The sequence below is a fragment of the Hypanus sabinus genome, chromosome 31 (genome assembly GCF_030144855.1).
Source record: "Hypanus sabinus isolate sHypSab1 chromosome 31, sHypSab1.hap1, whole genome shotgun sequence".
NCBI lineage: Eukaryota > Metazoa > Chordata > Chondrichthyes > Myliobatiformes > Dasyatidae > Hypanus > Hypanus sabinus.
The window spans coordinates 33,678,297-33,692,950 of NC_082736.1; the positions used below are offsets into that span (position 1 = coordinate 33,678,297).

Genomic DNA, 14,654 nt, shown 5'->3' on the forward strand with positions numbered 1-14,654 from the left:
AGTGTGCAAAATGTCACTCTGACCACAGTCGGAGTACAGTGTGAAAATGTCACTCTGACCACAGTCGGAGTACAGTGTGAAAATGTCACTCTGACCACAGTCGGAGTACAGTGTACAAAATGTCACTCTGACCACAGTCGGAGTACAGTGTGCAAAATGTCAGTCTGACCACAGTCGGAGTACAGTGTACAAAATGTCACTCTGACCACAGTCGGAGTACAGTGTGCAAAATGTCAGTCTGACCACAGTCGGAGTACAGTGTACAAAATGTCACTCTGACCACAGTCGGAGTACAGTGTGCAAAATGTCAGTCTGACCACAGCCGGAGTACAGTGTGCAAAATGTCAGTCTGACCACAGTCGGAGTACAGTGTGAAAAATGTCAGTCTGACCACAGTCGGAGTACAGTGTACAAAATGTCAGTCTGACCACAGTCGGAGTACAGTGTGAAAATGTCAGTCTGACCACAGTCGGAGTATAGTGTGCAAAATGTCAGTCTGACCACAGCCGGAGTACAGTGTGCAAAATGTCAGTCTGACCACAGTCGGAGTACAGTGTACAAAATGTCACTCTGACCACAGTCGGAGTACAGTGTGCAAAATGTCACTCTGACCACAGTCGGAGTACAGTGTGCAAAATGTCACTCTGACCACAGTCGGAGTACAGTGTGCAAAATGTCAGTCTGACCACAGTCGGAGTACAGTGTGCAAAATGTCACTCTGACCACAGTCGGAGTACAGTGTGCAAAATGTCACTCTGACCACAGTCGGAGTACAGTGTGCAAAATGTCAGTCTGACCACAGTCGGAGTACAGTGTGAAAATGTCACTCTGACCACAGTCGGAGTACAGTGTACAAAATGTCACTCTGACCACAGTCGGAGTACAGTGTACAAAATGTCACTCTGACCACAGTCGGAGTACAGTGTACAAAATGTCAGTCTGACCACAGTTGGAGTACAGTGTGAAAAATGTCACTCTGACCACAGTCGGAGTACAGTGTACAAAATGTCAGTCTGACCACAGTCGGAGTACAGTGTACAAAATGTCAGTCTGACCACAGTCGGAGTACAGTGTACAAAATGTCACTCTGACCACAGTCGGAGTACAGTGTACAAAATGTCAGTCTGACCACAGTCGGAGTACAGTGTGCAAAATGTCACTCTGACCACAGCCGGAGTACAGTGTACAAAATGTCAGTCTGACCACAGTCGGAGTACAGTGTGAAAAATGTCACTCTGACCACAGTCGGAGTACAGTGTGCAAAATGTCACTCTGACCACAGCCGGAGTACAGTGTACAAAATGTCAGTCTGACCACAGCCGGAGTACAGTGTACAAAATGTCACTCTGACCACAGTCGGAGTACAGTGTGAAAATGTCACTCTGACCACAGTCGGAGTACAGTGTGCAAAATGTCAGTCTGACCACAGTCGGAGTACAGTGTGCAAAATGTCACTCTGACCACAGCCGGAGTACAGTGTGCAAAATGTCAGTCTGACCACAGCCGGAGTACAGTGTGCAAAATGTCAGTCTGACCACAGTCGGAGTACAGTGTGCAAAATGTCAGTCTGACCACAGTCGGAGTACAGTGTGCAAAATGTCAGTCTGACCACAGTCGGAGTACAGTGTGCAAAATGTCAGTCTGACCACAGTCGGAGTACAGTGTGAAAATGTCACTCTGACCACAGTCGGAGTACAGTGTGCAAAATGTCACTCTGACCACAGTCGGAGTACAGTGTACAAAATGTCACTCTGACCACAGTCGGAGTACAGTGTACAAAATGTCACTCTGACCACAGTCGGAGTACAGTGTGAAAATGTCAGTCTGACCACAGTCGGAGTACAGTGTGCAAAATGTCAGTCTGACCACAGCCGGAGTACAGTGTGCAAAATGTCAGTCTGACCACAGCCGGAGTACAGTGTGCAAAATGTCAGTCTGACCACAGTCGGAGTACAGTGTGCAAAATGTCAGTCTGACCACAGTCGGAGTACAGTGTGCAAAATGTCAGTCTGACCACAGTCGGAGTACAGTGTGCAAAATGTCAGTCTGACCACAGTCGGAGTACAGTGTGCAAAATGTCAGTCTGACCACAGTCGGAGTACAGTGTGAAAATGTCAGTCTGACCACAGCCGGAGTACAGTGCGCAAAATGTCAGTCTGACCACAGCGGGAGTACAGTGTACAAAAGGTCAGTCTGACCACAGCCGGAGTACAGTGTGAAAATGTCAGTCTGACCACAGTCGGAGTACAGTGTGCAAAATGTCACTCTGACCACAGTCGGAGTACAGTGTGAAAATGTCACTCTGACCACAGTCGGAGTACAGTGTGAAAATGTCATTCTGACCACAGCCGGAGTACAGTGTGAAAATGTCACTCTGACCACAGTCGGAGTACAGTGTGAAAATGTCACTCTGACCACAGCCGGAGTACAGTGTGCAAAATGTCAGTCTGACCACAGTCGGAGTACAGTGTGCAAAATGTCAGTCTGACCACAGTCGGAGTACAGTGTGCAAAATGTCACTCTGACCACAGTCGGAGTACAGTGTGCAAAATGTCAGTCTGACCACAGTCGGGGTACAGTGTGAAAAATGTCAGTCTGACCACAATCGGAGTACAGTGTGCAAAATGTCACTCTGACCACAGTCGGAGTACAGTGTGCAAAATGTCAGTCTGACCACAGTCGGGGTACAGTGTGAAAAATGTCAGTCTGACCACAGTCGGAGTACAGTGTGCAAAATGTCAGTCTGACCACAGAGTACAGTGTGAAAATGACAGTCTGACCACAGTCGGAGTACAGTGTGCAAAATGTCAGTCTGACCACAGAGTACAGTGTGAAAATGACAGTCTGACCACAGTCGGAGTACAGTGTGCAAAATGTCAGTCTGACCACAGAGTACAGTGTGAAAATGACAGTCTGACCACAGCCGGAGTACAGTGTACAAAATGTCAGTCTGACCACAGTTGGAGTACACTGTGCAAAATGACAATCTGACAGTCAGAATACAGTGTTCAAAATGTCAGTGTGACCACAGAGTAGTGTGCAAAATGTAAGTCTGACCACAGCCGGAGTACAGTGTGAAAATGACAGTCTGACCACAGCCGGAGTACAGTGTACAAAATGTCAGTCGGCCACAGTCAGAGTACAGTGTGAAAATGACAGTCTGACCACAGTCGGAGTACAGTGTGCAAAATGTCACTCTGACCACAGTCGGAGTACAGTGTACAAAATGTCAGTCTGACCACAGTCGGAGTACAGTGTGAAAAATGACAATCTGACCACAGTCAGAATACAGTGTTCAAAATGTCAGTGTGACCACAGAGTAGTGTGCAAAATGTAAGTCTGACCACAGCCGGAGTACAGTGTACAAAATGTCAGTCTGAACACAGTCGGAGTACAGTGTGAAAATGACAGTCTGACCACAGTCGGAATATAGTGTACAAAATGTCAGTCTGACCACAGTTGGAGTACACTGTGCAAAATGACAATCTGACAGTCAGAATACAGTGTTCAAAATGTCAGTCTGACAACAGAGTAGTGTGTAAAATGTCAGTCTGATCACAGCCAGAGTACAGTGTGAAAAAGACAGTCTGACCACAGTCAGAGTACAGTGTGAAAATGACAGTCTGACCACAGTCGGAGTACAGTGTGCAAAATGTCAGTCTGACCACAGTCGGAGTACAGTGTGAAAATGACAGTCTGACCACAGTCGGAGTACAGTGTGCAAAATGTCAGTCTGACCACAGCCGGAGTACAGTGTACAAAATGTCACTCTGACCACAGTCGGAGTACAGTGTGAAAATGTCACTCTGACCACAGTCGGAGTACAGTGTGCAAAATGTCAGTCTGACCACAGTCGGAGTACAGTGTGAAAATGTCAGTCTGACCACAGTCGGAGTACAGTGTGCAAAATGTCAGTCTGACCACAGCCGGAGTACAGTGTGCAAAATGTCAGTCTGACCACAGCCGGAGTACAGTGTGCAAAATGTCAGTCTGACCACAGCCGGAGTACAGTGTGCAAAATGTCACTCTGACCACAGCCGGAGTACAGTGTGCAAAATGTCAGTCTGACCACAGCCGGAGTACAGTGTGCAAAATGTCAGTCTGACCACAGTCGGAGTACAGTGTGCAAAATGTCAGTCTGACCACAGTCGGAGTACAGTGTGCAAAATGTCAGTCTGACCACAGTCGGAGTACAGTGTGCAAAATGTCAGTCTGACCACAGTCGGAGTACAGTGTGAAAATGTCACTCTGACCACAGTCGGAGTACAGTGTGCAAAATGTCACTCTGACCACAGTCGGAGTACAGTGTACAAAATGTCACTCTGACCACAGTCGGAGTACAGTGTGAAAATGTCAGTCTGACCACAGTCGGAGTACAGTGTGCAAAATGTCAGTCTGACCACAGTCGGAGTACAGTGTGCAAAATGTCAGTCTGACCACAGCCGGAGTACAGTGTGCAAAATGTCAGTCTGACCACAGTCGGAGTACAGTGTGCAAAATGTCAGTCTGACCACAGTCGGAGTACAGTGTGCAAAATGTCAGTCTGACCACAGTCGGAGTACAGTGTGCAAAATGTCAGTCTGACCACAGTCGGAGTACAGTGTGCAAAATGTCAGTCTGACCACAGTCGGAGTACAGTGTGAAAATGTCAGTCTGACCACAGCCGGAGTACAGTGCGCAAAATGTCAGTCTGACCACAGCCGGAGTACAGTGTGCAAAATGTCAGTCTGACCACAGCCGGAGTACAGTGTGCAAAATGTCAGTCTGACCACAGTCGGAGTACAGTGTGCAAAATGTCACTCTGACCACAGTCGGAGTACAGTGTGAAAATGTCAGTCTGACCACAGTCGGAGTACAGTGTGCAAAATGTCAGTCTGACCACAGTCGGAGTACAGTGTGCAAAATGTCAGTCTGACCACAGCCGGAGTACAGTGTGCAAAATGTCAGTCTGACCACAGCCGGAGTACAGTGTGCAAAATGTCAGTCTGACCACAGCCGGAGTACAGTGTGCAAAATGTCACTCTGACCACAGTCGGAGTACAGTGTGCAAAATGTCAGTCTGACCACAGCCGGAGTACAGTGTGCAAAATGTCAGTCTGACCACAGTCGGAGTACAGTGTGCAAAATGTCAGTCTGACCACAGTCGGAGTACAGTGTGCAAAATGTCAGTCTGACCACAGCCGGAGTACAGTGTGAAAATGTCAGTCTGACCACAGTCGGAGTACAGTGTGCAAAATGTCACTCTGACCACAGTCGGAGTACAGTGTGAAAATGTCACTCTGACCACAGTCGGAGTACAGTGTGAAAATGTCATTCTGACCACAGCCGGAGTACAGTGTGAAAATGTCACTCTGACCACAGTCGGAGTACAGTGTGAAAATGTCACTCTGACCACAGCCGGAGTACAGTGTGCAAAATGTCAGTCTGACCACAGTCGGAGTACAGTGTGCAAAATGTCAGTCTGACCACAGTCGGAGTACAGTGTGCAAAATGTCACTCTGACCACAGTCGGAGTACAGTGTGCAAAATGTCAGTCTGACCACAGTCGGGGTACAGTGTGAAAAATGTCAGTCTGACCACAGTCGGAGTACAGTGTGCAAAATGTCACTCTGACCACAGTCGGAGTACAGTGTGCAAAATGTCAGTCTGACCACAGTCGGGGTACAGTGTGAAAAATGTCAGTCTGACCACAGTCGGAGTACAGTGTGCAAAATGTCAGTCTGACCACAGAGTACAGTGTGAAAATGACAGTCTGACCACAGTCGGAGTACAGTGTGCAAAATGTCAGTCTGACCACAGAGTACAGTGTGAAAATGACAGTCTGACCACAGTCGGAGTACAGTGTGCAAAATGTCAGTCTGACCACAAAGTACAGTGTGAAAATGACAGTCTGACCACAGCCGGAGTACAGTGTACAAAATGTCAGTCTGACCACAGTTGGAGTACACTGTGCAAAATGACAATCTGACAGTCAGAATACAGTGTTCAAAATGTCAGTGTGACCACAGAGTAGTGTGCAAAATGTAAGTCTGACCACAGCCGGAGTACAGTGTGAAAATGACAGTCTGACCACAGCCGGAGTACAGTGTACAAAATGTCAGTCGGCCACAGTCGGAGTACAGTGTGAAAATGACAGTCTGACCACAGTCGGAGTACAGTGTGCAAAATGTCACTCTGACCACAGTCGGAGTACAGTGTACAAAATGTCAGTCTGACCACAGTCGGAGTACAGTGTGAAAAATGACAATCTGACCACAGTCAGAATACAGTGTTCAAAATGTCAGTGTGACCACAGAGTAGTGTGCAAAATGTAAGTCTGACCACAGCCGGAGTACAGTGTACAAAATGTCAGTCTGAACACAGTCGGAGTACAGTGTGAAAATGACAGTCTGACCACAGTCGGAATATAGTGTACAAAATGTCAGTCTGACCACAGTTGGAGTACACTGTGCAAAATGACAATCTGACAGTCAGAATACAGTGTTCAAAATGTCAGTCTGACAACAGAGTAGTGTGTAAAATGTCAGTCTGATCACAGCCAGAGTACAGTGTGAAAAAGACAGTCTGACCACAGTCAGAGTACAGTGTGAAAATGACAGTCTGACCACAGTCGGAGTACAGTGTGCAAAATGTCAGTCTGACCACAGTCGGAGTACAGTGTGAAAATGACAGTCTGACCACAGTCGGAGTACAGTGTGCAAAATGTCAGTCTGACCACAGCCGGAGTACAGTGTACAAAATGTCACTCTGACCACAGTCGGAGTACAGTGTGAAAATGTCACTCTGACCACAGTCGGAGTACAGTGTGCAAAATGTCAGTCTGACCACAGTCGGAGTACAGTGTGCAAAATGTCACTCTGACCACAGCCGGAGTACAGTGTGCAAAATGTCAGTCTGACCACAGCCGGAGTACAGTGTGCAAAATGTCAGTCTGACCACAGTCGGAGTACAGTGTGCAAAATGTCAGTCTGACCACAGTCGGAGTACAGTGTGCAAAATGTCAGTCTGACCACAGTCGGAGTACAGTGTGCAAAATGTCAGTCTGACCACAGTCGGAGTACAGTGTGAAAATGTCACTCTGACCACAGTCGGAGTACAGTGTGCAAAATGTCACTCTGACCACAGTCGGAGTACAGTGTACAAAATGTCACTCTGACCACAGTCGGAGTACAGTGTGAAAATGTCAGTCTGACCACAGTCGGAGTACAGTGTGCAAAATGTCAGTCTGACCACAGTCGGAGTACAGTGTGCAAAATGTCAGTCTGACCACAGCCGGAGTACAGTGTGCAAAATGTCAGTCTGACCACAGTCGGAGTACAGTGTGCAAAATGTCAGTCTGACCACAGTCGGAGTACAGTGTGCAAAATGTCAGTCTGACCACAGTCGGAGTACAGTGTGCAAAATGTCAGTCTGACCACAGTCGGAGTACAGTGTGCAAAATGTCAGTCTGACCACAGTCGGAGTACAGTGTGAAAATGTCAGTCTGACCACAGCCGGAGTACAGTGCGCAAAATGTCAGTCTGACCACAGCCGGAGTACAGTGTGCAAAATGTCAGTCTGACCACAGCCGGAGTACAGTGTGCAAAATGTCAGTCTGACCACAGTCGGAGTACAGTGTGCAAAATGTCACTCTGACCACAGTCGGAGTACAGTGTGAAAATGTCAGTCTGACCACAGTCGGAGTACAGTGTGCAAAATGTCAGTCTGACCACAGTCGGAGTACAGTGTGCAAAATGTCAGTCTGACCACAGCCGGAGTACAGTGTGCAAAATGTCAGTCTGACCACAGCCGGAGTACAGTGTGCAAAATGTCAGTCTGACCACAGCCGGAGTACAGTGTGCAAAATGTCACTCTGACCACAGTCGGAGTACAGTGTGCAAAATGTCAGTCTGACCACAGCCGGAGTACAGTGTGCAAAATGTCAGTCTGACCACAGTCGGAGTACAGTGTGCAAAATGTCAGTCTGACCACAGTCGGAGTACAGTGTGCAAAATGTCAGTCTGACCACAGCCGGAGTACAGTGTGAAAATGTCAGTCTGACCACAGTCGGAGTACAGTGTGCAAAATGTCACTCTGACCACAGTCGGAGTACAGTGTGAAAATGTCACTCTGACCACAGTCGGAGTACAGTGTGAAAATGTCATTCTGACCACAGCCGGAGTACAGTGTGAAAATGTCACTCTGACCACAGTCGGAGTACAGTGTGAAAATGTCACTCTGACCACAGCCGGAGTACAGTGTGCAAAATGTCAGTCTGACCACAGTCGGAGTACAGTGTGCAAAATGTCAGTCTGACCACAGTCGGAGTACAGTGTGCAAAATGTCACTCTGACCACAGTCGGAGTACAGTGTGCAAAATGTCAGTCTGACCACAGTCGGGGTACAGTGTGAAAAATGTCAGTCTGACCACAGTCGGAGTACAGTGTGCAAAATGTCAGTCTGACCACAGAGTACAGTGTGAAAATGACAGTCTGACCACAGTCGGAGTACAGTGTGCAAAATGTCAGTCTGACCACAGAGTACAGTGTGAAAATGACAGTCTGACCACAGTCGGAGTACAGTGTGCAAAATGTCAGTCTGACCACAGAGTACAGTGTGAAAATGACAGTCTGACCACAGCCGGAGTACAGTGTACAAAATGTCAGTCTGACCACAGTTGGAGTACACTGTGCAAAATGACAATCTGACAGTCAGAATACAGTGTTCAAAATGTCAGTGTGACCACAGAGTAGTGTGCAAAATGTAAGTCTGACCACAGCCGGAGTACAGTGTGAAAATGACAGTCTGACCACAGCCGGAGTACAGTGTACAAAATGTCAGTCGGCCACAGTCGGAGTACAGTGTGAAAATGACAGTCTGACCACAGTCGGAGTACAGTGTGCAAAATGTCACTCTGACCACAGTCGGAGTACAGTGTACAAAATGTCAGTCTGACCACAGTCGGAGTACAGTGTGAAAAATGACAATCTGACCACAGTCAGAATACAGTGTTCAAAATGTCAGTGTGACCACAGAGTAGTGTGCAAAATGTAAGTCTGACCACAGCCGGAGTACAGTGTACAAAATGTCAGTCTGAACACAGTCGGAGTACAGTGTGAAAATGACAGTCTGACCACAGTCGGAATATAGTGTACAAAATGTCAGTCTGACCACAGTTGGAGTACACTGTGCAAAATGACAATCTGACAGTCAGAATACAGTGTTCAAAATGTCAGTCTGACAACAGAGTAGTGTGTAAAATGTCAGTCTGATCACAGCCAGAGTACAGTGTGAAAAAGACAGTCTGACCACAGTCAGAGTACAGTGTGAAAATGACAGTCTGACCACAGTCGGAGTACAGTGTGCAAAATGTCAGTCTGACCACAGCCGGAGTACACTGTACAAAATGTCAGTCTGACCACAGTCGGAGTACAGTGTGAAAATGACAGTCTGACCACAGTCGGAGTACAGTGTGCAAAATGTCAGTCTGACCACAGCCGGAGTACACTGTACACAAATGTCAGTCTGACCACAGCCAGAGTACACTGTACAAAATGTCAGTCTGACCACAGCCAGAGTACACTGTACACAAATGTCAGTCTGACCACAGTCGGAATACAGCGTACAAAATGGAACCACCACACATACCACCCCACCAATGAGAATGGCCGCTGAGGGAGTAAATCCAGCTGCCCCTCACCCCCCGTCTCTGCTGCTGAATCCCGGAGGACTCACCTTGGTCTCAGCCTGTCTCGTTCCGCGGGTACAGTCCCACACGGACATCAGGTGCTCGTTGGAGTCGTCGATGACACACAGGAAGGCTCCATTGTCCTGGAACGGAGGCCAGAAGGGGGCGTGAGAGAAGGGAGATGGGATGAGAGAGTGAGGGGGAGATGGAGGGACAGGAAAGGGGACATGGAGGGAGGGAAAAGAGAAGAGGAGATCAAGGGAAGGGGAACGGAGATGACCAGAGAGAGGGGGAAGGGAAAATGGAGGGAGGGAAAAGGTGAGAAAGAGAGGGAGAGGACGACATGGGGGGAGGTTGGGTGAGGGAGGGGAGTGGAGAGACAATGATATAGACAGCCCTGTTCATCACAGAGAAAGGGGGAGAGGGAGAGAGTGGAGAGGGGGGAGGGGCAGAGGGAGAGAGAGGGGGAGAGAGGCGGAGAGGGAGAGGGGGAGAGAGAGGGAGAGAGACGCAGAGAGAGGGGGAGAGGGAGAGAGAGGGGGAGAGGGGTGGAGAGGGGGGAGGGATGGGAGAAGGGGAGAAAGAGAGAGAGGGGAGAGGGGCAGAGGGGGAGAGAGGCACAGAGGTAGAGAGGGGGAGAGAGGGAGAGTGAGGGGGAGAGGAAGAGGGAGAGAGTGGAGGGAGAGAGGGGCGGAGAGGGAGGGGAGAGAGAGAGGGGCAGAGAGAGAGGGGGAGAGAGGCGGAGAGGGAGGGGGGAGAGGGGCAGAGGGAGAGGGGAGAGGGAGAGAGGGGGGCAGAGGGAGAGAGGGGGAGAGGGAGGGAGAGGGAGGGGAGAGGGAGAGAGTGGAGAGGGTGAGAGGGAGAGGGAGAGGGAGAGAGGGGGGAGAGGGGGGAGAGGAGAGAGGAAGAGAGGGAGAGGGAGGGGAGAGGGTGAGAGGGAGGGGGAGGGAGAGAGTGGAGAGGGTGAGAGGGGAGGGAGGGAGAGAGGGGGAGAGGGAGAGGGAGGGGGGAGGGAAGGGGAGGGAGAGGAGAGGGGGAGAGGCCTTTAGAACAGTGACTCAGAAGGACACACAGAGGGAGGGACAGAGCGAGAAGGGATGAGTTGTAGGTGGTTGGGGTGGGGGAGACTAGGCTGAAGAGGGCAGAGTGTGTCGGAAAGAGACAGAGGTGAGGGGGAGGGGGTGGGGAGAGAGAAGTGAGGGGAGGGGGGGTTGGAGCAGAGAGAGGTGAGGGGGAAGAGAGAGGGGGAGGGGAGAGAGAAAAGGAGGGAGAGAGAGAGGCGGGGAGAGAGGTGCGGGGAAGAGAGAGGAGTGGTGAGAGAGAGAGAGAGAGAGGGAGGAGGGGGAGAGGGGTGCGGAGGACAGTGTCAGAGGGTGGAGGGTTGAGGAGGTTAGAGACAACTCACGGCCTTGGAGAAGGCGAGGGACCCAACTCCTCGCTCGAAGCTGCCCAGTCCGATGTGCTGTAGTGTTTGGAGGGTGACCGAGTCCCAGATGTGTACACAGGGCAGGAGCGGCTGGAGGCAAAGGGGGGGACACAGCACAAATGAACAGCCACAGCACTGTTAATGACCCCCTCCCCAAACCTCTGCTCCCCCCTCCCTGCCCATCCCTCACCCTTCTCTCCTCCCCCACCCCCACCCCCGGTGACCTTCCACGCTGTTGCCGAGGTGAAAGGTCAGAGGTCACCGCGCTGCACACCTTTCCGTCCTTGTCGACTCCTGCTGCTTGACCAGAGGCGATCTGCACTCCGTCCGGGTGGACAGCCAGGCTGGGGGAGGTGAGGCAGAGAGAGGCGGTGAGACCCAGGCACACCCCAAACTGAGAATCGGCCAAATCCCACCCCAGTCCCTCCATACCGCTTCCCATCCACTCTCACTGGCCGTCTCCCTGCCCCTCTCTCATACAGACCCCAGCGCCCTCTCCCTACACACCTCCCTGGACACCCACTTCAACTGGACAACACCTCAAACCCTCCCCCAAGATGCCCCTCTCGGCCCCGAGGCTGGCCGAGAACTCCCGGCTCCTGGGTCTGGACGTCATCTACGGCCTCGCCAACACTCTGGCCCGGAAAACTCGCCAGCGCCTCTAATCCCTTAGGGGGCTAAAGAAACGCAACGTGTCTCAGCCGAGCGTCACCAGTCCTTGCAGACCCGCCACAGAGAGCGCTGTCTCCGGGTGCATCCCAGACCGGTACGGGAACCGCTCTGCCCGCGGTCACGGACACCAGCCTCCCCTCCGCCGAGTCCGTCTGCTCTCCTCACTGTCTCAGCGTGATCAAAGACCCCCACCCACCCCGGGCATTCTCCCCTCTCCCGTCGGGCAGGAGATAAATAAATAAGCCCGGAAGCTCGCCCCACCAGTCCCAGGGCAGCTTCTCTCCAGCTGCTATCAGATGAGATGAATCTTGACCTCGTGATCTCCCTCGCCGTGGCCCCTTCACCTCACTGCCCTTTCTCTGTGACTGCGACACTTTATTCTGCACTCTCTCATCGCTTTGACCTCAGACAGCCGTGTAACGATATAATCTGCAGAAGCTCCTCACTGTACCTCGGTACCCGTCACGCCAGCAGGCCGATTCTCACTAAAACTCTCTGCCTTGTCGTCCCAGAAGGGAGAAAAGCAGCTTTATTCTCCCCAGCTACGTCGAAAGGTGTCGTTTACGGTCAGCAACCAACACAATCCGAGTATGTGCGTGGCGGCGCCATCGTTTCACCGACCCTGACCCGTACGCCTTCGGGTAAACCGGAGCAGCCGGAGGAAACCCACGCGGTCGCGGGCAGGGAACGCACAAACTCCGCGCAGGCGGCGGAGAGAACTGAGCCCGCGCGGCGCGAGACGGCCCTCACCAGCGGACGCAGTCGGTGTGCTTGAGGTAGTGACGCTGCGTCTGCTCTTCGATGCTGTAGAGGACCACGACGCAGGCGATGAAATACACCACCTCGCCCGACGGCAGGAGGTGCAGGTTGTCCCGCGAGTCTCGGCCGCGGTAACCGTAACTGCGCCATCGTTAAGGTGCGGCCACCGTTACCAACCAGACCGTCACCGCCGACCCCGACGCACCGGCAGCGGGCTCCGTAGTCCGGGGGTCCTGCCCGATCGGCAAACCAGGGCGAGGAACGGAAAGAGGGAAGAGTGGGAATCTGATTCACAGCCAAGCTGGGAGGGGAGGGAGGAGCAGGAGACAGGGGGAGAGGGAGAGGGAGATGGACAGGGAGGGGAGGGGGTGGGGGGCAGAGGGAGAGGGGGAGAGGGAGATGGACAGGGAGGGGAGGGAGGAGCAGGAGACAGGGGGAGAGGGAGAGGGAGATGGACAGGGAGGGGAGGGAGGTGGGGGGGCAGAGGGAGAGGGAGAGGGAGATGGACAGGGAGGGGAGGGAGGAGCAGGAGACAGGGGGAGAGGGAGAGGGAGATGGACAGGGAGGGGAGGGAGGAGCAGGAGACAGGGGGAGAGGGAGAGGGAGATGGACAGGGAGGGGAGGGAGGAGCAGGAGACAGGGGGAGAGGGAGAGGGAGATGGACAGGGAGGGGAGGGAGGAGCAGGAGACAGGGGGAGAGGGAGAGGGAGATGGACAGGGAGGGGAGGGAGGTGGGGGGGCAGAGGGAGAGGGAGATGGACAGGGAGGGGAGGGAGGAGCAGGAGACAGGGGGAGAGGGAGAGGGAGATGGACAGGGAGGGGAGGGAGGAGCAGGAGACAGGGGGAGAGGGAGAGGGAGATGGACAGGGAGGGGAGGGAGGTGGGGGGGCAGAGGGAGAGGGAGATGGACAGGGAGGGGAGGGAGGAGCAGGAGACAGGGGGAGAGGGAGAGGGAGATGGACAGGGAGGGAAGGGAGGTGGGGGGGCAGAGGGAGAGGGAGATGGACAGGGAGGGGAGGGAGGAGCAGGATACAGGGGGAGAGGGAGAGGGAGATGGACAGGGAGGGGAGGGAGGTGGGGGGGCAGAGGGAGAGGGAGATGGACAGGGAGGGGAGGGAGGAGCAGGAGACAGGGGCAGAGGGAGAGGGAGATGGACAGGGAGGGGAGGGGGTGGGGGCAGAGGGAGAGGGAGATGGACAGGGAGGGGAGGGGGTGGGGGGGCAGAGGGAGAGGGAGATGGACAGGGAGGGGAGGGAGGTGGGGGGGGGAGAGGGAGAGGGAGAGGGAGATGGACAGGGAGGGGAGGGAGGAGCAGGAGACAGGGGGAGAGGGAGAGTGAGATGGACAGGGAGGGGAGGGAGGAGCAGGAGACAGGGGGAGAGGAGAGGGAGATGGACAGGGAGGGGAGGGGGGTGGGGGCAGAGGGAGAGGGAGAGGGAGATGGACAGGGAGGGGAGGGAGGAGCAGGAGACAGGGGGAGAGGGAGAGGGAGATGGACAGGGAGGGGAGGGGGTGGGGGCAGAGGGAGAGGGAGATGGACAGGGAGGGGAGGGGGGTGGGGGCAGAGGGAGAGGGAGAGGGAGATGGACAGGGAGGGGAGGGAGGAGCAGGAGACAGGGGGAGAGGGAGAGGGAGATGGACAGGGAGGGGAGGGAGGTGGGGGGGGCAGAGGGAGAGGGAGATGGACAGGGAGGGGAGGGGGTGGGGGGGGCAGAGGGAGAGGGAGATGGACAGGGAGGGGAGGGAGGTGGGGGGGGGAGAGGGAGAGGGAGAGGGAGATGGACAGGGAGGGGAGGGAGGAGCAGGAGACAGGGGGAGAGGGGAGAGGGAGATGGACAGGGAGGGGAGGGAGGAGCAGGAGACAGGGGGAGAGGGAGAGGGAGATGGACAGGGAGGGGAGGGAGGTGGGGGGGCAGAGGGAGAGGGAGATGGACAGGGAGGGGAGGGAGGAGCAGGAGACAGGGGGAGAGGGAGAGGGAGATGGACAGGGAGGGGAGGGGGGTGGGGGCAGAGGGAGAGGGAGAGGGAGATGGACAGGGAGGGGAGGGAGGAGCAGGAGACAGGGGGAGAGGGAGAGGGAGATGGACAGGGAGGGGAGGGGGTGGGGGCAGAGGGAGAGGGAGATGGACA

The 14,654-nt window shown here is 53.4% G+C and overlaps 1 protein-coding gene across 1 annotated transcript in view; it reads right to left on the bottom strand.

The window, feature by feature from the left end:
- LOC132383711 (echinoderm microtubule-associated protein-like 3) overlaps window positions 1-14,654 on the bottom strand; it is a 107,316-nt gene that overhangs the window by 43,603 nt on the left and 49,059 nt on the right. The window contains exons 8-11 of the mRNA XM_059954899.1: window positions 12,516-12,673; window positions 11,368-11,437; window positions 11,073-11,183; window positions 9,715-9,810 (exon numbers count right to left, since the gene is read on the bottom strand). Coding sequence (XP_059810882.1) covers window positions 9,715-9,810; window positions 11,073-11,183; window positions 11,368-11,437; window positions 12,516-12,673 — 435 coding nt within the window. The remainder of the gene's footprint in view (window positions 1-9,714; window positions 9,811-11,072; window positions 11,184-11,367; window positions 11,438-12,515; window positions 12,674-14,654) is intronic.